The following is a 20,563-nucleotide window of genomic DNA, read 5'->3' as shown; positions in this document are numbered from 1 at the left end:
CTTGATGCCTGGGTATCAACGGGACCCCTGCCCCGGGAGGGAGGGGTGGTGGGCAGGGGGGCCACTGGTGCTTGCCCTCCCAGCAGAGGCCGGGGGGAAGTGCAGCACGGCTGCTTATACAGCATGGAAAATATTTGAGGCACGTCCAGCCCCAGGCACTCAGCAGGCCAGACCCCCGCTGCCAGCCATGTGCCGGCCCTCACAGGTGCTGCTGGGGGCCACTGCTGCGGGAGGGGACCGGGGGGCGGATTTTGTTGCTGGGGGATTTGGGCTTTGGAGTGGGAGGGGGATGTGGAGGGGCAGCTGGGCTCCTGGCCCCATTCCTACTGCCAGCCAAAAATATCTCTGGTTAGGGTGCTATGGGGGTGCAGGTGAAGGGACCCTCCAGGTCACTGGTGGCCCACCGGTGGGGAAGCGGCAGCCCTTGGCGTGCTGTGGGTCTGGGAATGTGGCCGGAGCCCTCCCGGCTGCTGGTGCTGAGCTCACCCCCCAAAATAGCCCCCCGGGGCCGACCTGCGCAGGCAGCAGCTGCCCCAAGCGTGTCCCCACCTGTTCCCACCCTGTCACTCAGCAGGGGTTCAGGGGGACCGAGCGGCAGCGGGACGGGTGGGGATGCTACGGGGTGGAGCGGGGACGCGGGGTGAGCTGGCACGTGTCCCCTGCTTCCAGGACCCGTCCCCAGCAGCGTGAGCTACAAGCATCACGAGCGGCGAGGGCAGCATCCCACAGCATCCTGGCAGTGACCCCCTGTCCCCTTGTGGGCACATCCCAGGGGGTGCAGAGGGGCTGTCCCCCCTGGGACCTTCGCCCCTGGACGGGCTCCAGGGTGGATTTGTGGCTCTCGCAGGCATCCCAGTCCTCCCAGCTGTCCCCTGACAATCTGCGCTGGCCTGACCCAGCACCAGGCTCTCACCCAGGTACCAGCCGGACACAAGGTCCCTCTGAGCAGCCAGCAAGGACAGTGAGTGGGCACAGTGTGGCAGCGGCCCTGGCTTCATCCTGGCACCCTATGGCCAAGGGAGCTCCAGCACCCCCGGCACAGGGCTGCAAGAACATCCACTGCCGTGTCCTCAGGCTGGGGACCAGGCAAGTGGTGGTGGCACGGACATCAGGGGAGGGACATGGGGTGCAGTTGGCCCCAGTCTTCTAAGTCTTGCCTGCTGGAGAGAGGGATTATTTTGGCAGGCAGGTTTGGGGGAGGACATGTAGGGACTTGGAGCTGGGACCAAGGATGTCCAAGCTTGGAGAGGGACAGTGCCTCTGCAGGGACCCAAATGGGGTTAAGTTGGAAGTGGGCAGGGAAGCTGCAGCCCAAATCCTCAGGGAGACCAGGGACTGGGGGAGAGACTGTGGTGTGGGTTGCACCCAGGGGTTTGCGTTTAGACAGCGGGACAAGCCTTTCCCCAGGAAGGCAGTCAGATCCTGGAAGGTGGCACAGAAGGGGGTCCCCATCCTTGGAGACTCAGCCGGGGGTGGGACTGGACATGGGGCAGCAGTGGGAGGGATGTGCACCCACACCACTCTGCACCCCCTGGTCCTAGGGGGCACCCCAGAGGATGGCCTCGAGGGCAAACTCGTGGGTCTGGGCACCTGGATGGCCCCAGATGTGCCCATCAGATGTGGCCGTGACACCTGGAGCAAAGGGGAGGAGGCAGCAAGGGAAAACCGCATCCTCTGGGGACACATCTGAGGGCTGAAGCCCCGCCTGGCTCCAGGGCAACTGCCTGGCTGCTCGCGCCACGCACGTTGTCATCTTTCCCCCATGTGCCGAGCCCATAAAGTTGCTCCGGGCCAAAGTATCTCGCAGAAAACCATCCATCCTCGCCCGGGAATGACGGGAGACAGATCTTCCCCCTCCCCTCAGAAGCCGCGTGCTGGTAGTTACTAACTCTCCTTGTCCAAATATGTGCCTAATTCGTCAGTATTAATAGCTGCTCTCCAGAGTCCAGCAGTGGCTCTTCTGCTGCTTTCCCAATGGCGCCAGCAGCCCCTCGGTCCTCGACTGCTCCCGTCCCTCATGCGCCCCCCACAACCCAGGGCTGGGGGCTCCTAGAAAGCCACTTTCTCCAGCTCTCAAAAGCTTTTTGCTCCTTTCAGCTCAGAGCACCAGTGCCGAAAAGTTGTGGCAGGCAGGGGCTAGACGCGGCCCTGGGGTGACGGGCTGGGGGAGCCCTCACCCCCGTCCTGTCCCCGTCCCATCCCAGCCTCCCCACGTGCCGCACGGCTCCTGCAGCCCCTCCGATGGCTCCTTCCAGCCCCTCCCCGACCCAGAGCCCACCCTGCAGCTGGGAATGCGCCAGAAGCATTTACGAGCGTTATTAAAGCACGGGTTATTTTTGGAGGAGCTGGGATCTGAAGGGTTTGCATTTTTTTGCCTGTGGAATACAGTTTATTTAGAGAAGAAAGGCGGAGAGGGGCAGCAGGCTGCCCACGCACCCTGTGTCACCCTGAAATGCCACCCTATGGGCTGTGCATGTGTGAGGTGTCCCTGTGGGTGACAGGGACGACGGCACCAGGGTGCAAGGCAGCAGGGAGGTGGGTGCCAGGGAGCCTACATGGAGCTGGGGCCCCACTGCCCTGCTGTGACGCAGGAGCTGGATGGGAAGGTCAGGGGCTCCACTTTCTTCTCTCCCAGGGGATTTTCCCCATGTGGGCAGTGCCAGCCCATGGTGTCCCCAAGCACAATCACAGCCCATCTGTGTCCCTGAGTGTAATCACAGCCTGTGGGTGTCTGCAGTGTCAGACTGTGATGTCCTCGACTGCAATCGCAGCTTGTGGGTGTCCCCAGCTGCAGTCACAGCATGTGGGCGTCCCTGAGTGCAATCAAAGCCTGAGAATGTCCCCAGGTCTTCAGTGCCAGCCCATGGGTTTCCCCAGTGCCGTGCCAGCCCCTGAGGTGCCCCTAACCCAGTGTCAGCAAGCAGGGTCCCTCAGGCCGCAGGGTGCAGTGACAGGGCATGGGGTGTGCCCGGGGCAGTGCTAGCCATGTCCTCTAGCGCAGGGACAGCTCTGGCCAGAGCAGAGGCAGGTCTCAGGCCCTGGGGGTGGATGGCTGGTGGTGTCCCTGGGGCACAGTAACAGCACACTGCCAGCACATGCAGTCCCCAAGCACAGGGCCAGACACGGCACGTTCCCCACGATGGTGAGAGGCTAGAGGAGGTCCTCTCCAGCCCAGCGCCACTGGGGAAGTGCCACCAAAAATGCCCCTACTGCAGTGCTCCAGGGTGTCCCTAGCACAGTGCCACTGGGTTGCCCCTAGAGCAGTACCCCTGGGGTGTCTCTAGCACAGTGCCACCAAACTGTCCTTAGTGCAATACTCCTAGCGTGTCCCTAGCACACAGCCATCAGGGCACCTCTAGCAGAGTGTCACTGCGCTGCCCCTAGTCTAGTGCCACCGACATGTCCCTAGCTTAGTGCCACCAGAGTACCCCAGCACAATGCCACTGGGGTGTCCCTCACCTAGTGCCACCAGGGTATCCCTAGCACAGTGCCACCAGGGTATCCCTAATGCAGTGCTCTGGGGTGCCCACAACAGAGCGCCCCCGTGGTACTCCTAATACATTGGCCTGGGGTGTCCCTTGCCAGTGCCACCAGGGTGTCCCGAATGCAGTGCCGAGAGGTCCACCCAGAGCTGTGCCACTGGGGTGTCCCTAATGCAGTGCCACCAGAGTGCCCCTGGCATAGTGCCACCGGGAGCACCCCTAGTGCTGTGTCCCGGGGTGTCCTTCTCACCGTGCCCTGGGGTGTCCCTCGCACAAGCGTGTCCTTGCCCAGTGCCACCAGGGCATCCCTAGCGCAGTGCCACCGGAGTATCCCTAGCTCTGTGCCCTGCTGTGTCCCTCACCCGGTGCCACCAGGGTACCCCTACTGCAGTGTCCCAGGGTGTCCCCCACCCGGTGCCCCCGGGGTGCCCCTAAGAGCATTGCCCCGGGGTGTGCCTCGCTCGGTGCCACCGGTGTGTCCCTTCCCCGGTGCCCCCGCGGATGCCCAGCGCCGGGGCTGCGACGGTGCCCGCCGGGGGTGTCCCCCCCCTCGTCCTGCTTGGTGCGGCGGCCGGTGGCGAGCCTGTCCCTAAAAGGTGCTGGCGGGCGGCGGGGGAGGTGCCGGGGCAGCCCCCGCCCGGCACGGCCCCTCCCCGGCTCTTAGGCGGTGCGGCTGGGCGGGGAGCGCAGTGCCGGTGCTCCCACCGCCCCCGGTGCTCCCGCCGCCGCCCCCGGTGCTCCGCGCCCCGCCGCCGCCCAGCGCCCCGCCGCCCAGCGCCCCGCCGCCACCATGGAGGCCATCAAGAAGAAGATGCAGATGCTGAAACTGGACAAGGAGAATGCCATCGACCGCGCGGAGCAGGCGGAGGCCGACAAGAAGCAGGCGGAGGACCGCTGCAAGCAGGTGAGTGTCCCACGGACCTGCCCCCCAGCATTGCCCGGGGACCCCCGCCTTAAGGGTCTTGAGCCCCAGGGACCCCGTCCCACAAGGCATACAACCTGGGGACCTCTGTCCTAGAGGTGTCCAGCCCCAGGACCCTGTCCCGCTGGGTGTCCAGCCTGGGGACCCTCTGCCCTAGGGGTGTCCAGCCCAGGGGGCCCCGTCCTAGGGGTGTCCAGCCCCAGGGACATCCCCATGCTGCGTGTCCAGCCTGGGGACTTCTGTCCTAGGGGTGTCCAACCCCAGAGATCCTGTCCCGCTGGGTGTCCCACCTGGGGACCTTCTGCCCTAGGGGTGTCCATCTCTGGGGACCCTGTCCCGCTGGTTGTCCAGCCTGGGGACCCCGCGCTAGGGGTGTCCGGACCCAGGGACCTCCCCACACTGCGTGTTGAGCCTGAGGACCTCTGTCCTAGGGTTGTCCTGCCCTGAGGACCTTGCCCTACTGGGTATCCTACCTGCGGATCCCAGCTCTAGAGATGCCCAGCCCTTGAGACCTCACCCCATTGGGTCCTCATCCTTGGGACCTCACCCCACTGGGTGCCTGTCCCCAGGAACCAGCGCTCCAGTCTGTTGCGCTTGACCACTCATGTTGGTCCCCTCCTATATGCCTTATCTTGGTGGGACACCCCACTGCCATCTCCCTGTCCCTCTTCCCGGGAGACCCTTGGGGGCAGCTGTCACATGCGTAGAGATTAACTTCACTCGTAAGACGGTAGTGAAATATTTATTAATATAAAACAGTGATTTAACAAAGTTAGTAGTGAATGTGAAAGTGTTTTATGAGATTTGATGGCAAAGCTCACTTGATTATCTACTGCACAGAGGACAGGGTCAGACAAGCTGTCAGGGAGACCCTCCCATGGAGTCACGAGGTTCAGAATGGACCCCTTTGCTTTCTAAACTCCTTTTCAGAGAGGTGCCGAGGGGCGGCTGGATCCAATCCTAGTCCCAGACTTGGTCAACGGTTTATGTCTAAAGGATTGCCCAATCAATCCTTTATATCACTTAGCTAAGATTTCAAAGTTTAGCATGCTATTAGTCACTTACCGAGAATCTGTTGCAGCAAGGAATTTCTCAGCCTCAAGAAGTAGAACCTTAAGCGAGCGTCCCCACTCAAGGGGAGACTCTGGCGTGCAGCCCGCTGCCATGCAGGAGAGCTCAAAGGGCTCTTGGGCTGTCCACTATTTATAGAGTAAGAGAATTGACCTATAGTCATATTCGCATGGGAATAAAATACCTAGGTCCCCACTCCAGACAGTGTTTGCCTGTGTTGCCAGCCATCCCCCCAAAGTCCAGGTGCAACTCATCACACCTCCCACTGATGGTTATGGCTTGAGCAGGAGCCGGTGTGAAAGGGGGAAGGCACACCACCACAAGAGTGTGCTCCCGCCCCAGCCACACAGAGATGGGGACCTTCTCGGTACCCCCCAGAGCTATGTCCCTAAGTCAGGACCTCTCTGGTCCCCTATACATGGAGGTAGCTCACAACCCCTCTACCCCCGTTGGGCTCAGGGATGCTGGGGCTACTAAGGGCTCCCTAAGGACGTGTGGCCCCAAAGTTGACAGATGGAGCGTGTCTGTGTGCTCCTGCTGTGCCTTGAGCCTGGGCTTCCCCAGGAGGAGGATGGCCGTCCCCCCCCCAGCCCTGACACCTATCTTCCATCCCTTCCCCAGCTGGAGGAAGAACAGCAGGGCCTGCAGAAGAAGCTGAAGGGCACGGAGGATGAGGTGGAGAAGTACTCCGAGTCTGTCAAGGAGGCCCAGGAGAAGCTGGAGCAGGCGGAGAAGAAAGCTACAGACGTACGTAGTCGCCCCAGCAACTCCTCCCCCATGCGGGCGCCAGACCTCGGGGCCGGGGGGGGGGGGGACGGTGAAGGAAGAGGGAGGCCTTATATGGAAAGCGTCCGTGGGGAAGATTGTCAGGATCCCATTCCTGCGACGCTGACACTGGACCAGGCTGAGGTGCAGGGCAGGGACCGTACGGATCCCGCTCAGGGTGCAGGGACCGGACCAGCTGTGGCGGGCACCGCTCGGGCGGCCAGTCCTGCCTGGAGCTTCGCAGGCAGCTGCCCACCTGGCTCCCCAAAGCTGACGGGGATGAGCGTCCCAAGCTGTGTCGCTGGTCCCCAGGCATGCGCCTCCACAGGGCTTGTAGGAAGAACACCGTGGCACTTGCTAAACTATGGCAGGAAAGAAAAAAGGGCAGAGAAATGGAAAAAAGATCTTGGCCATGGCCAGCTGCCAGGCGCTGGCTGCAAGGAAGGGTGCGTGGGGGGGGGGATTCGGTCATTTTGGGGCCTGATATGCCACCCTGTACCCTAAGAAGGGGAAGGCCAGGAAGAGTTTTATTTAGTGCCATGACTGATGTGTCTCCTGGGAAATGGATCCCAATGGGGAGATGTTAGGAAGGTGTTGAAATTGGCTTGTGCCCGGCCAGGATGAAGGGTGGAACAGCTGTGTGCGGCCACGGAGACGCTTGGGAACGGGGTATAACGACCTGCGGTGCCACACAGGGTATTTGACACCCTATAAATAAATCCTCCTTTTGATAGCCAGTCCTTCTTTGATGAAAACCAACCCTGGAAACTGGAGGAGAAGCTAAAGGGGAGCCGGCTGGAGCATGGCCAGCAGGGCACAGCCGGGCTTTTTAGGATTGAGAACAAAAAATTCAATCCCAGCTGGTTTATGGAGCTAAATGGGGAGATGCATCAAATCTCCAAGGTGGCTGCCAAGGACAGGGGTGACAAGACAAGGACGAGTAGCAGCAGCGCAAGTTCCTGGGGTGGCCCAGAGCCCCTAGGGAGCAGCTGGAGGCCTCCCCAGCGTTGTTTGCTGGCCCTATGGACCTGCCCCAGTTTAGTTAGACACTAAACCAAGTAGTTAAAACATTGGAAATCCTCTGGAAGGGCACATTTATCCTGGCATGGGGCAGACACGTTGAGCCGGGGAGCGCAGCTGCCGTGTGTGGTGAGGTCCATACTGGTCTGACTGGATCCATGCTGGTGTGGGATGAGGCTAACTCAGCGTGGGGACTGGCTGAGCGTGGACAGGATGTCTCTGGTGTGGGGCTCAAAGGAAGGGGCAAACAGTGGTGCTGCGCAGACATAGGCTATGGGGTGCAGAGTGGTTTGCTGCTGGCAGGGGGCTGTACGACTGCCATACTGGGCAGGGAGGGTGCCTGTCCCCACTCTTGGTCCACAGCAGCTCGCCCAGTCTGCAGGCTTCAGCGTGGAGGGTCCCATCCCAGCAGATATGGGGAATGGGATGCACTGACCCCTCCAAGGAAGGTTTGGAGGGGAGGGCATGGAGAAGGAGCAGCGTGAGGGAGGGCAGGCTGGCTGCGGCGAGTGCCGCAGGCAGGGCTACAAGCCCATCACCAGCACAGTGGCCCAGGGTCCATGCTGAAGCCTGGACAGGCTGTGCCATGTGTGGGGCTCTGGGAGCCGCCAGGTCCCCGCGCTAGGGAACTGAATGCGCTGACAGTACTAAATGCCAAGGCTGGTGTCACCTCCTCCCTGGGGCAGTGCAGCTCCCGGCTCCGGCGGAGGTAGCACAGGGTAGACCCCCGGAGCCCACCCACCCGCCTCCCCAGGACCCCTGTGCCCCCCTTGTCTGCCAGAATAACATGTGCCTGTGAGCACGGAGTGTCCTCGTCCCCTGGACAGGTCAGGGCCCATCACAGCGATCCAGGCAGGCTCCTGCTCTCTGCAAAAATGTCAAAAAATGCCTTAAAAGAATAAATATCACCTTCCTTTGGCACTGCCCTGCCTCTGGCACTGGGTGGCAGTGCACGAAGGCTGCAAGGAATGCACTAAGGCATGCAAATGCGACCCCCCCCAGGTACTTGGAGGGGGGGGCAGATGGTGGCACTGACCCATGCTCGGCAGCTCCACGTCGTTGGCAGCCCCTTCCCAGCAGCCCTGCCCGGCCACCGTGGCCCCACCACCTCTTTGCGCCCAGGAGGGACAGCCCACGGCGCCCAGGGCAGGATGCGAGCAGGGGCTGCTGGGCATGACGCAGCCCCCTGCAGCCCCCTGTGTCCCCAGCCCGTGGCCTGTCCCTGGCCACTCAAGCAGGGCCCAGGGAAACTCCGATGTTCTCAGGCCATGATCCCGAAGGCTTCACCCAAGTTCCCGCCCCGGTTGCTCTCCCCAGCCGAGACTTTGCTCTTATTTGGCGATTCCTCGAGCCGGTGGGAGGGAACGGGGCTCTGCTGGGAAGTGACTGCATCCCTGGGTGGGGCCAGAGCAGGAGGCAACCAGCCCGGCCACCTCGGGAAACGGGGTGGCTGCCCCCCAACCTGCCTTCCATCCTGCCCCCTGCAGCCTGCTTGCCCCTGCCCCATTGCTGCCGGGGACCCCCGTTTCTGCTCCGGCCCCCATGCGCCAGCTTGATAGCACTCTTGGCACCCAGGCGTCGTGTCGGGAGCAGGGCAGGATCGGCCGGGACCAAAGCCAATCCCCGAAGCCATGTGCTCCCAGGGGACCCGCAGCACCGCCTCTTCCACCGCCGCTTGGCAGGGGGACGCAGAGCTGAAAAGCGCTGCCGGTGCTGTGGCCAGGTGTCCCCCCCTCCCAGGACCCCTGGCCCCGGAGCCGAGGGCAGCCAGCAGGGTCATCCTGGGAATTGGCATCCCTGGAGGCAGGTGTGAAGTGCAGCCGGGGCTGCCCGGGATCTGTCAGAGCTCCTTAAGGGAGGATTGAGTGCCACTAGCACCGGCCTCTCCTGATGGATCAGGGCAAGTGCCTCGGCCAGGGTGCCGATCTGGGAGCTGGGATCTGGCCTCCCCTGTGGGGCAGAGCCCCCAGGGCAGCTAGGGGGTGCAGGGGGCTCCGTGGGCCCCATGGGTATCTATGGGGCGGCCAGCCTGGTCCTCACTTGGGGGAGTGGATGCCAAGGGGCTGAGCAGGATGGCAGCTGGGGACTTGGCTGTGGCCTGGGGCTCCAGCCCCAGGTCCCCTGGGGGTATGGCTGGCAGGAGGCTCTGCCCCATGTCCCTCATGCCTTTCATTGACTTACCTATGGCCCCTATAGGGCCAAAGTCCATGATTCCCCTCAGCTCTGCAGGAAGGGAGGTGGGGGGCAGAGGTGGGTACACTGCTCCTGTGTGCATGGGGGCTCACAGGGGCCAGGCTCTGTCACTCACAGACTCCCTGAGCTGCTTTTTTCCCCAGAGAAAGGGACTCCCTGCGCTCCTCTCCATTGCTCTGTGGAATTGTGGTGGCACTGTGCACCCCTGCCTGGGGGGCACCATGTTCCCTGCCTTGGGGGGGACTGTGTTCCATACCCTGGGGCATGCTGTGTACCCTGTCTGGGGGTACCATGTGCCCTGGCAATGGGGACTGTGCATCTGCTTAGGGGGAGGGGACGCCGTGCACCCTGCCCGGGGTGGGGGGACAGTGTGCCCAGCCTAGAAGCCTTGCTTTGCGGGGGGGAACCCGGGGGACAGCGACCTCTGCTTGGGGAAGGCTACGCGTCCTGCCCGGGGAGGGGGCACCCTGTGTCCTATGTGGGGTGGGGGGCACCGTGCACCCCTCCTGATGTGGGGCCTGTCCCCTGCCGGGGGTGAGGTGAGGGGGGGGTGTGTCTGCGTGCGCTGCCCGCGGGGAGCGGCGGCCCGGGCCGGTCGGCGGCAGCAGGAGGAAGAGGAGGAGGAGGAGGAGGAGGAGCAGGAAGGGATGGAGGCAGGGCGGGCGGCGGGAGCGGCCGCTGCCTGAGCGCTTCCTGCCCGAGCCGGGCGGATCCCACAAAGGGCTCGGGCGGCTCGGCCTCCCCGCCGGCAGCCCCCCCCCCGCCATGGCCAGCATCAGCTCCATCGACGCCGTCAAGAAGAAGATCCAGAGCCTGCAGCAGGTGGCCGACGAGGCGGAGGAGCGCGCCGAGCACCTGCAGCGGGAGGCCGATGCCGAGCGGCAGGCCCGGGAGCGGGTAAGGGCCGCCGTGGAAGGGGTGGTGAGGGGCTCCCCGGGATGCCCCACCGGCTCCGGACCCGCCGCCGGCGTCCTTGGCTAGCCCCGGCCGTGCCCCGCCCCCACCCGCCCCGGTAGCCGCGCTGGCTGCCCCCGGGGGCCATGGCAGCGCCGCGGCTGCTGGCCAGAGCCGCCGGGGTGGGGGGCTTCAGGCAGCGTCCCTGCCGCCTCCTCCTCCTCCTCCTCCTCCTCCTCCTCCTCCGGGCTGCCTCCTCCAGCCGCCTCCTCCGTGGGTCTTGCGAGGGATGCTCGGTGCGGCGGGGACTCCCCAGGGCTTCCCTGGCGCGGGGGGAGCAGTCAGCGGCCGCCTCTGCCCGGGCTCTGCTGGGGGTCGGGCAGATAGATCCTGGGAAAGGACCCCCTCCCTCGGAGGCCGCCTGCGTACATGGCTAAAAATCCCACGCCCAGGCTCTTGTCTGGCTTCCAGCGGGCTCTGTGGGTCTTCACCACAGCACTCACAGGCTCCTCGGCTGTCCAGCGTGTCCCTTTGCAGGGACAAGGCACCCCTTCGCGCTGCCACTGGCCAAAATTTCCACTCTGTGGCAGTGGGACAGCATTTCCAGGCTGCAGCTCGTTCCTGGTTTGGCTTTTTTATTGTTGTTGGGTCCGGTGGTATTTTTTTCTTTCTTTTTCCTATGCCCACTCCTTTGACATCCTCACCATATCAGGAGCGGCAGAGCTGGGTGCGGTACCCGGGCTGTTGTCACTCGGGCTGTGTGTGGAGGAAATGGCCCCTTCCTGCAGCCACAGATCAGGTTCCACGGTCACTGGGCGCTGCCGGAGAGCTCATGTTCCCAAGTGTCCATCCCAGCAGCTCTGACCCACTTTGGGGGTGATTCCCTGGGAAAAAAAAATATAACGAGGTGAGGCAGACACCACAGGCAGAGCATCACCCCATGGGAACCAGCCCCAGCTCCCCGCTGGGTGGTCTGGCTGGGGAAAAGCGCTCGGTGAGCCCAGAAAGAGGGTGTTCATGGGGCTGAGGTGGTTGTTGTGCCAGCCGTGGGGCTGGCCACCCTCCTGGCATGCCGCCGGCCTGCCCCACTCGGAGAGGTGCCGGCTGTGCCTGTCCCGGTTTGCCACAGGGGGCTGTGGGCACTTAGCGGGGCTAAGCAGGGTGTCAGCCCCTCGCTGCTCCCATGGTCGTCCTGCTTGTCCGATGTCCCCCGGGGCATTCCCGTTGCTTGGAGCATGAGGCCAGGCGCTGCAGCCGGCCAGGCCTGCTCCAGCCTGTCAATAAGCAGGAGACATTATCCCCCAGGTCGGTGCGTGCTTCCCTGCGCCTTGGTGCACGGGGCTGCACCCTGCGGCAAGGTCTCATCCCTTTGCCCATCCCTTTGCCCCTGAGGTTCGTCTTCCCCGCAGCACCCCCACGGCCCCAGGCGGGGAGCGGGGCCAGGAGCTGCTGAGGCAGCGTTTCCCGGCGGTGGCGATGGAGAAGGAGGCCTTTACCAAATGGAAAGAGCACGGGGCCAGGCGTCGAGGGGCTGGCGGGGAGCCAGGGCCATCGCTCCCGGCCGGCCCCGGCTCCTGTCCCTGCGCGCAGGAAGCCAGGGAAAGCAGGGGGCCCCGGTCCCGTGGGCCCCAGCGGCCGCAGCTTGGCCGGGAGCCGGCCCGCCGAGGGCGACTCGCTCCATTGCCCCTGGCACTGTGCTGTGCATCGTCTTTGGGGGTGGAATGTGCTGGGCTTCAGGCTTCCCTGTTGCGCAGGGCTGGGGGGGTTCCCACAGGAGAGGCTCCCGCCTCGCTCTGCCGCCTCCGTAAACAGGAAATCCACAAGCGGCTCCGATCTCCTTTTCGGGAGCGAAGCTGCACAGGGCATTCCTCCCTCTTTACTCACTGCTCTGCAAACCCCAAATACCATCCCCGTGACGGCACGGCTGCTGTGGCCACCCTGCGCCGGTGAAGGCACCTTGTCCCTCTGTGGGGCAGGAGCTGGAGGTGCGAGGACATGGCGAAGGGGCTGCACGTGCTGGGCTGGGGTTGCATGTCCGGGAGGACCCAGCATCAAACAGGGCACTAGTGATGGGGAAAACCCCATTGTCCCTATAGAAAGGCAAGGGGATGCGTGGTTGGGCATCCCATTCCAGCGAGCACCGGCATGTTGCACAATGCCAAGGGGTGTTGTGGATAGCAAATGGAGAAGTAACCACTGAAAATCCTTCTTTCATTATATATACATATAAGACTTGGGGTAACCGAGGGGTTTCTGCTCCCCCAGGCTGAGGCTGAAGTCGCTTCTCTGAACCGCCGCATCCAGCTGGTGGAAGAGGAGCTGGACCGAGCCCAGGAGCGCCTGGCCACCGCCCTGCAGAAGCTGGAGGAGGCTGAGAAGGCGGCTGATGAGAGCGAGAGGTGTGATGGGGAGGGACGGTGGGGGTGGCATTGGGTCACCAGTGATTGCAGGCAACACCCTTGGTTTCACAGTGAGGTCCCTCTGAAGTAACCTTAGGAGGTTTGTGTTGGTTTTCCTGCAGATGCCAAAGGGAGAGAGCAAAGCCATAGTGCAGAGGAGTCCCCCAGATACAGGCATTCTTAAAAAGGCTTTGAAGTTTCTAGGGCACCCTAAAATCCTAAAAAATTTGATCTGGTGCTTACACAACTGTCAGGCTGTAACCAAAGCCAGAGGGTGCTTGGAGCCTGTTTTCTGCCCCAGAGCAGCCTCCTACACTCAAGGGCTGAACAACAGCCCAGGAGGGGACTTCTGTGCCTGGGAACTAAGGTCAGCTTTTGAGAATGAACCAGCATCATTCAAAAAAACAGTCCGGCAAAACATGTTACCCCATCCTTGCAGCAAACACATTTCCTGGGCAGGATCTGTGCAGGCGAGGGCACTTGGGTTGTATGGGAGTGCCCGGACATGTCACGGCGTTCCTGACAATTACGTGAGCTCTTCCCTGCATTGGCAAAGACTGGTTTGAGCAACAACATCTGAGTGAGAGGAGAAGAGTCTGCAGGAGTCCCTACCGCAGGGGTTTGGTGATCCCCTGCTTGTGAGCATCATCCCTGAATGAGAAAAGGCTTTAACATGGGATGTTTTCTAGCATTTCCTAAAGGTTGCTGGCCTGTCAGGCTGCTTTTGTGGAGGTTGCGGCTGGCTCATCCTGGGCTGCACACATTTTTCCCTCCAAATGATGTGTTCAGGACCTGCCTGGTTGAGAAGCACCATAGCCACATCTCCTCATTCTGGAACATAGCCCTGGGGCCAGCTCCACTGCTGTAATTGTGTGTAGGAGCATCCTTGGGGTACCACTGGTGTGACCCAACTGCATGGTGTGGCCAGTGAGTGCTGGCATCCCCACGCAACTTCTCATGTCTCTGGAGTTGGAGGATGGCAGGGTTAGGGTACAGAGGGCAAGCAGAAGGTGCAGGTGCCACCTCGACACACAGCAGTAACGTCTTCTGTCTTGGGCTTTCCTCAGAGGCATGAAGGTCATCGAAAACAGGGCCATGAAGGATGAGGAGAAGATGGAGCTCCAGGAAATGCAGCTGAAAGAGGCGAAGCACATAGCGGAGGAGGCTGACCGCAAATACGAGGAGGTGTGTGCCCCCTTCTCCCGGTCCTGACCCTGCAGCAGCACCCAGAGCTGCCTCCTTGCAGCCTTGTGGCCCCAGCTGGGGCAAGCATGGGGCCAACGTGTGCCTCTTGCTGCCATCAACAGGTTGCCCGCAAGCTGGTCGTCCTTGAGGGAGAGCTGGAGCGCTCAGAGGAAAGGGCAGAGGTGGCAGAGAGGTGAGCGGGGCTCCTGGCGGGCAGCGTCGGGGGGTCCAACACAGCCCTTGCCCCAAATCCCTGGCAGCTGTGGGGACGGGGATGTCTGCATGGAGACGGGGATGTCTCTCCCTGGGAGTGTCAGAGTCTGCCATCGGGGTGGTCCCTGGGCTCGCAGGCTGGGGGCAGGGGGATGCCGGCCTGCTGGCAGCACATCCTTGACCCTGTTCTCTGCTGTCCCCTTGCCGGGGTGCCCCTCTTCCACCCCAGCCGAGTGAGACAGTTGGAAGAAGAGCTCCGGACCATGGACCAGACTCTCAAATCTCTCATTGCCTCAGAGGAAGAGGTACTGGGGCAGGGGTGCGAGGCGACGTGCAGCAGCCCCCCTCTCTCTGTCGCTGTCTCTCAAACTGTGCGAACCACCTCTCCTCTCTGCACCGCTGCCTCCACCACCGACCTCCCCTTGCCTCCTCCTCCAGCGGGCGCAGGCTGGGCACGCTCCTCCATCCCTCTGTGCCCACCCTCTTTCTCAGCGGGGCTGGCAAGAGCCCAGCCGGTGGTGATACACGGGGTGTCCGTGCGAGGAGGCACAAGGAACGGATGAATGGACGCGTCCCGGCAGCTCCTGCTCGCGGCGGCTCTGCTCCTTTTCCACCTGCACCTGAGTTTTCTCCTCTCTCAACTTGTTCTTTCTCTTTCTTTCCCCCTTCCCTGCACCCGCTCTTTCTGCTCCCCACTCTCTCCTGCCCCCCGGCCCTGCTCTCCCTCCTGGCGGCCCCTGCTTGGGATGTAGTAAATGTGGTGACCTAGAGGAAGAGCTGAAAATTGTCACCAACAACTTGAAGTCCCTGGAGGCCCAGGCTGACAAGGTAGGACCTGGTGGGGCTGCTAGGGCTGGGCAGAGTGCATGGGGTCTGGGGGTGCTGGGGTCTTCTCCTGGGGTGAAGGACAGATGGAGGTCTCCCATGGGGCTCACAGGTGCCTGTCTCTGTCTCTGCAGTATTCCACCAAGGAAGACAAGTACGAGGAGGAAATCAAGCTTCTAGGGGAAAAACTGAAGGAGGTAAGGGTTGTGGGGCCAGCGCTGCATTGGTGCAGGCATGAGTTTGCTATCCCATGTGGGTTTTGACCCCATTATGCCTGAGTTCTCTCACCATTCCCCAAAATGCAGCCCTGCAGCATGGCAGGTGCCCGGGTCTGGGATGACCCCCATCAGCTGGCGCAAGTTTAGGGTGTGGGGGTCCGTGGGGCCCTTGTCCCTTGCCTTTCCCAGGGGAGGGCTCATGGAGAAGGGTACTAGAGATGCAGACGGGGCATATTTGGGGTGCAGTGCAGCCTGCACCATCCCTGTTGTGCCCAGCAGCTCACCCTCTTCCTGCTGTGCTCCCACAGGCTGAGACCCGGGCGGAGTTTGCAGAGAGGTCTGTGGCGAAGCTTGAGAAAACCATCGATGATCTAGAAGGTAAAATGTCCCCGCTGGCCCTGTGTCCCTTTTTCCGGGGGAACACTTGCCAGGATGTGCCTCTGGTGGGGCCAGACAGGGTTTGGCCAGGGTGAGGGGGTGGGCAAGGGTCGGGGGAGGGGGCAAGCTGGATGCTGTGGTGTCTGGTGTGGCAGCGCAGAGCTGCTGGGGTCTGGGCTCTGCCCTCGGGTGTGGAATAGGGCCGCATCCACGCCGCCTGTGCCTGCACGCTCCTGCTGCCCTCGGCTGCCCGCTCACAGCCACTCTCTCTCGCTCCACCGCCTGCCCCCCGCCTGCAGACGAAGTGTATGCGCAGAAGATGAAGTACAAAGCCATCAGCGAGGAGCTGGACAATGCTCTTAATGACATCACCTCCCTCTGAGCCCCACGCCGGGCACCAGCACCGCATTTCCCGCACCCCCCACCTGCCTCTCCCCTCCCCAGCTCGGCCACTTGCCTGTGTGGCCGCCCCACTGCTCTCCCTGCCCGCTCTGTCCTCCTCTGTCCTTCTTAGCCTGAGCCTGGCTGTTGGCTCCTTTGGGACAGGAGCCGGCTGGGGTGTTCCTGCAAACCCCCTCTTTGGGGGAAGACGAGGTGCTTAGGGGTGTTTGGTGGGGCAGGGGAGCAGCCCCTAGGACCCCCACGCGCTGGGCAGACGGTGCCCATGTGGTTGCAGGTCCGTGCCCCAGTGTTGCCCAGTGGGGAACAGGTCTGTGCCCAGGAACCCTTTGCTCCAGCAGCTCCCTCCTCGGCTCCCCAGCAGCACAGGCACCGGGGACTCTGCAGATCCAGAGCTGGGGGGCCGCCTGCCCCCCAGATCTCCCTCAGCAAAGCCCCTTTGTGCTGTTTGCTGGGCTCAGGGTGGAAAGGACTCACACAGGGGAAGCGGCACCTCCACCGCCAAAGCTCAGGCCCAGGGGATAGTGTTCGGTCTGACCGCAGGCAGCCCTTCCCCAGGCAGGCAGGCAGCACCCAGACCTCCTCCCTCATCCCTGCCTCCCTTCTGTCCTTTGCACATCGCTCTTCAGTTTGCATTTCATGACTTTTCTTTTATGTTCCGTCCCTCTGGGTTACGGAGTTGGTCTCAATAAAGCATTTTCTTTCCTTGGTTTCTCCTTTGTTTTCTTCATGCTGCTCTGTCCCTCATCGCCTGCCTGTCTCATGCGGGTACCAGCAGCCAGGTGGCAGGAGGTGGTTGCAGGCAGCTTGCAGCCGCGGGACCCCCGGGATGGCTGTGGCTGAACCCCGGGCGGCTCCCGTGCTGCCAGGCTGAGCAGAATGGGGCCCTTTGCGCCTCGGCCCAGGGGATGACCCCTGCCACCCCCTGGCTCTCATACACAGCTTTCCTCATCTCGTGCCATCTTCTCCATGACTCTTTTGGCCTGAAATAGCATGGTTAGACCTGGTCCTGTCCATTCCTTGTCCCCACTCCCAGACGTTGCCTGCAAGCAGCGGTCTCAGCCCTGGCATCTCTCCTGCATCACCCTCCCTTGATGAAGGGGCTTGACCCTACCTACCCTTCAGCAGCGATCCTTAAATGGGTCCCTGATCATCATCCTCCTCCTCTTCCTTCAGCATCCTACCCTGCCCAAGAACCCACTTCCCAAATTGACGGACCCACAACCTTGTCCCTGCCCTGGGACTGGCTGCCTTCTGCCAGTCCAGCTCGTCCCCACCGATGGCTGGGTGGTTGCGGGATTTCCAGTGAGGGCTTTGGGGAGCACTGTCTCTTTTCACTAACTTGCCTTTCTCTCTCTCTTCCCTCTGCTGCGCTGACGTCTCCATTTTCTCTAGAGCGCTCCCGGCAGGAGGCTGAGAGAAACCGTGTTCTCACTAACGAGCTGCGGGTCATCCTTACTGAACTTAACAACTGAGCTGCCCAGAGTTCCCGGTCCCAGCCCAGCCTCCCTGCCCTGTTTCGGCCAGGCGGGCTCGGGGCTGGGAGCCCCTGCCCGCTCCCTGCTGGGGCTAGGTGGGGTGTGGAGCCTTGGCTTATCCCCCTGGGGGTAACTGCCCTGCTCAGGGTGGACAGGGAGCCCCTCTGGAGCTGATTGTTTTTTCTTGGGAAAGAAATGAGCGGGTTTGTGTTGTCCTGGGCCGCCCATAGATGTCTGTCTCCCGGCATCAGCCTGGCCCCGACAGGGAGTGATGCGGCAGCTTGTATTGCTGCCTTCCTCCCCTTGTCCCAGCAGTCGGCGGCCAGCCTCTTCCTCCTCACTCTGGTCACCCCAAACTGTGCAGGGAGTATCCCCTTGGAGCAGGGTCCCTGCAGGGTGCTGGGTGTGCTGGAATAAGAGCTGGGGACCTGGCAGCATTCACTGCCCCAAACTTGGGGAAGGGGACAGGGAAGAGCCCAGCTGTGAGTGCTGGGAGATGGGGCTGGGTGGGCAGAGCTCTCGTCCCATCCCTGTCTCTAGAGGAAAGGAGGATGCCATTTGGAAGCAACCACTGGAGGAGGCTGCCTTGGCAGCAGGCTGCCTGGCAGAGCTCGTCCCTGGAGCCTGGTTAGCTCTGCTCCTTCTCTTTCTGCTGTCCTCTCTGCCCTCCCTCCTGGGCTGCTGTCTCACTCTTCTTCATGGAGCACCACTGGGTCACGCAGCAGGCACTGGCTCTCCTCTTTCGCTGGCCAAGCATTTGTGCACGTGCCCACAGCCGGATGGTCGTGATGCCCCAGGACAGGACATGCTGGTGGCTGGCCAGGAAATGGTACCCGCCAGCGGTATCTGCACTGCGGAAGGCCTGGCCATGGGCAATGGGGCACCATGGGAAGATGGAAATGCTGAAGAGTGGGGATCACCTACCCCCAGTGACCAGCCTGGCTGGCCTGGCTGCCCCAGCGGGTCCTGGAGCGGCTGGGCTCATCCCTGCTGACAATGGGGCTGCTTGTGTGGATTCTGGTCCACAGGGGCACCCCACTCGGCTGGAGGCGACTGAAATGTCCATCCGTGTGCGTGTGTCTGTGCTTGGTGTGGTGTGTGTGTGTCTGGCTGCACCTGGGTGCTGTGTCTGTGTGTGTGGCTGGGTGTCTCTTGTATTCACAGAGAGTCTGGCCAGTGCCAAAGAGGAGAATGTGGGCATCCACCAGGTCCTGGACCAGACCTTGCTGGAGCTGAACAACCTCTGAGCTGCCCTGGGGAGCCCCCCTCCCTCTTCCCTACCCCACACGTGCACCCCACTGGCACGCTCAGGACGTCATCAGCTGAACTGCGTCTTGGCCAAATCCACACATCCATTGAGAAGGGAAGCCCTGCAGCCTTACAGCGTGGCTTGGGGGCATCTTGTCTGTGCACAGCCTGAGTGGCTCTGTCCTGTCTTCATGTCCAAATTAAAGCAGTTTGACAAGACAGATGGGTGTGCTTGGTTCTTGTGGGCATGCAGGGACTCTGAGAGACATGGTGGGGGTCTCCTTGCTGAGTTTGTGCAAGCTCTGCAGGAGCTTGAGTCTATGGTGAGCATGGCCGGCTTAAGGATGTCCTCTCTAGCCGTGGGGGTCTGGGAGCAGTAACGCACACAGTTTGGGCTGTGTTCCCTTGTCTCCATTGCTTCCTTGGGATGCACAGGAAACCTCCACATCTCAAGTTCATTACAGACTAACCATCCTCTTCCAGTGCAGAGTGATATACATATGTCATTAGTGTATCCGCTTCCACAGCCAGCATGTTACCTGCCCGGCACTTGGGGAACACACAAGGTCTTTGACCTCCACATGGGGTCTGCTTCATGTTTATAATGCCATCTGAGGATGCATACAAGCATGTGACCGTGCACACACACATTATTAGTTATCAGGGTCTTCTCCAGCTCTGGGGTGAGCCGCATACCCTGTGTGCTAGTTGCATTTTCTATTACCAGTCGTTGAATGCCTGGCTGAGGGACAGCTGTATAAACTAGCAAGTACTAATGCAGTAGACAATCATTTCCCAAAGTGTTCAGGAAGCTTGCTCCTGGCTTGCTGTATTTTCTCCAATACAAAGAGAAGAACAGCAGGATGTGTCTCATTGCTGTCACCAAAACAGGCTGAATTTCCTGGGAATGCCCAAAGTCATGATGTAGTCCTGCCATCCGCTTTGGGCCCCTCCATGATGCGTATTGAGCTCTGTTGTCCCACGCTACTGGCGGATATCAGTCTAAAAGCACAGTGTCATGCTGCCAGGAAACATAATTCATACTGACCCCTTGCTGAGCCAGGCCATTGCCCCAGCGAGCAGCCAGAAGGGATAGCTTTCATTATCTACTTTCCTTTATTTGCTGTGCCTCTCTGCTCCGGAAAGGAGAGTGGTGAGATTGCATCTCTTTCCTGCCCAGGTGCTGCTGGCCTCCTGCCCTCCCCCTGGCCCAGAACCTCTGGTTTGTGGCTCTGAGGCCTTCTCCTACAGGGAAACAGCTTCCCTTGCACAGGGTGCTCATTTTCTGGTTGTCCTCCCTGGGTGCGAGAACCGCCGTGACCCACAGCCTCCCACCCTGGATGTGCTCAAGGGAAGGACTGTGCACAGCTGCCCTGCTGAGCTGGACCTGCGCAAGTATATTGGAAGCAAAAGGAAGACCAGAGAAGTTGTGGGCCCACTGTTGAATGAGACAGGAGCCATGGTGACAGAGGATACGGAGAAGGTGGAGTTACTCAATGCCTTCTTTGCTTCGGTCTTTACTGCTCAGCCCAACCCTCAGGAGTCCCAGGCATTGGGGGAATTAATGGGGAAAGAAGAAGACTCCCCTTGGGTTGAGGAGGATCAAGTGAGGGATCAATTAGATCAATTAGTTATTCACAAGTCCATGGGCCCTGATGGGATGCACCCAAGAGTGCTGAGGGAGCTGGCAGAAGTCATTGCTGGGCCACTCTCCATCATCTTTGAAAGGTCCTGGAGAACAGGCAAGGTGCCTGAGGACTGGAGGAAAGCCAGCGTCACTCCAGTCTTCAAAAAGGGCAAGAAGGAGCACCCAGGGAACCACAGGCTGGTCAGCCTCACCTCCACCCCTGGAAAGATGATCGAACAGCTCATG

General features: G+C 61.5%; 1 protein-coding gene across 12 annotated transcripts; it reads left to right on the top strand.

Annotated features, from left to right (window-relative positions):
- The first annotated feature begins 4,162 nt into the window (after window positions 1–4,162).
- On the top strand, window positions 4,163–18,909 carry TPM2 (tropomyosin 2). Of its 12 annotated transcripts, none has more exons than XM_063319770.1 (9): window positions 4,163–4,386; window positions 6,097–6,222; window positions 12,613–12,746; window positions 13,814–13,931; window positions 14,054–14,124; window positions 14,374–14,449; window positions 15,104–15,166; window positions 15,496–15,565; window positions 17,360–18,599. In XM_063319770.1, exons 1-9 carry the CDS (start codon window positions 4,273–4,275, stop codon window positions 17,437–17,439), a joined length of 852 nt encoding a protein of 283 aa, XP_063175840.1. In that variant the 5' UTR covers window positions 4,163–4,272; the 3' UTR covers window positions 17,440–18,599. The 12 variants fall into 12 exon arrangements, with proteins under 12 accessions (XP_063175840.1, XP_063175838.1, XP_063175839.1 ...); XM_063319768.1 differs by lacking the exon at window positions 17,360–18,599 and adding an exon at window positions 18,607–18,909 and having other exon boundaries at window positions 4,165–4,386; XM_063319769.1 differs by lacking the exon at window positions 14,374–14,449 and adding an exon at window positions 14,897–14,972 and having other exon boundaries at window positions 4,165–4,386.
- Window positions 18,910–20,563: the final 1,654 nt, after the last annotated feature.

The sequence above is a fragment of the Chroicocephalus ridibundus genome, chromosome Z (genome assembly GCF_963924245.1).
Source record: "Chroicocephalus ridibundus chromosome Z, bChrRid1.1, whole genome shotgun sequence".
Lineage (NCBI taxonomy): Eukaryota > Metazoa > Chordata > Aves > Charadriiformes > Laridae > Chroicocephalus > Chroicocephalus ridibundus.
This window is presented reverse-complemented; position numbering and strand designations above follow the sequence as displayed.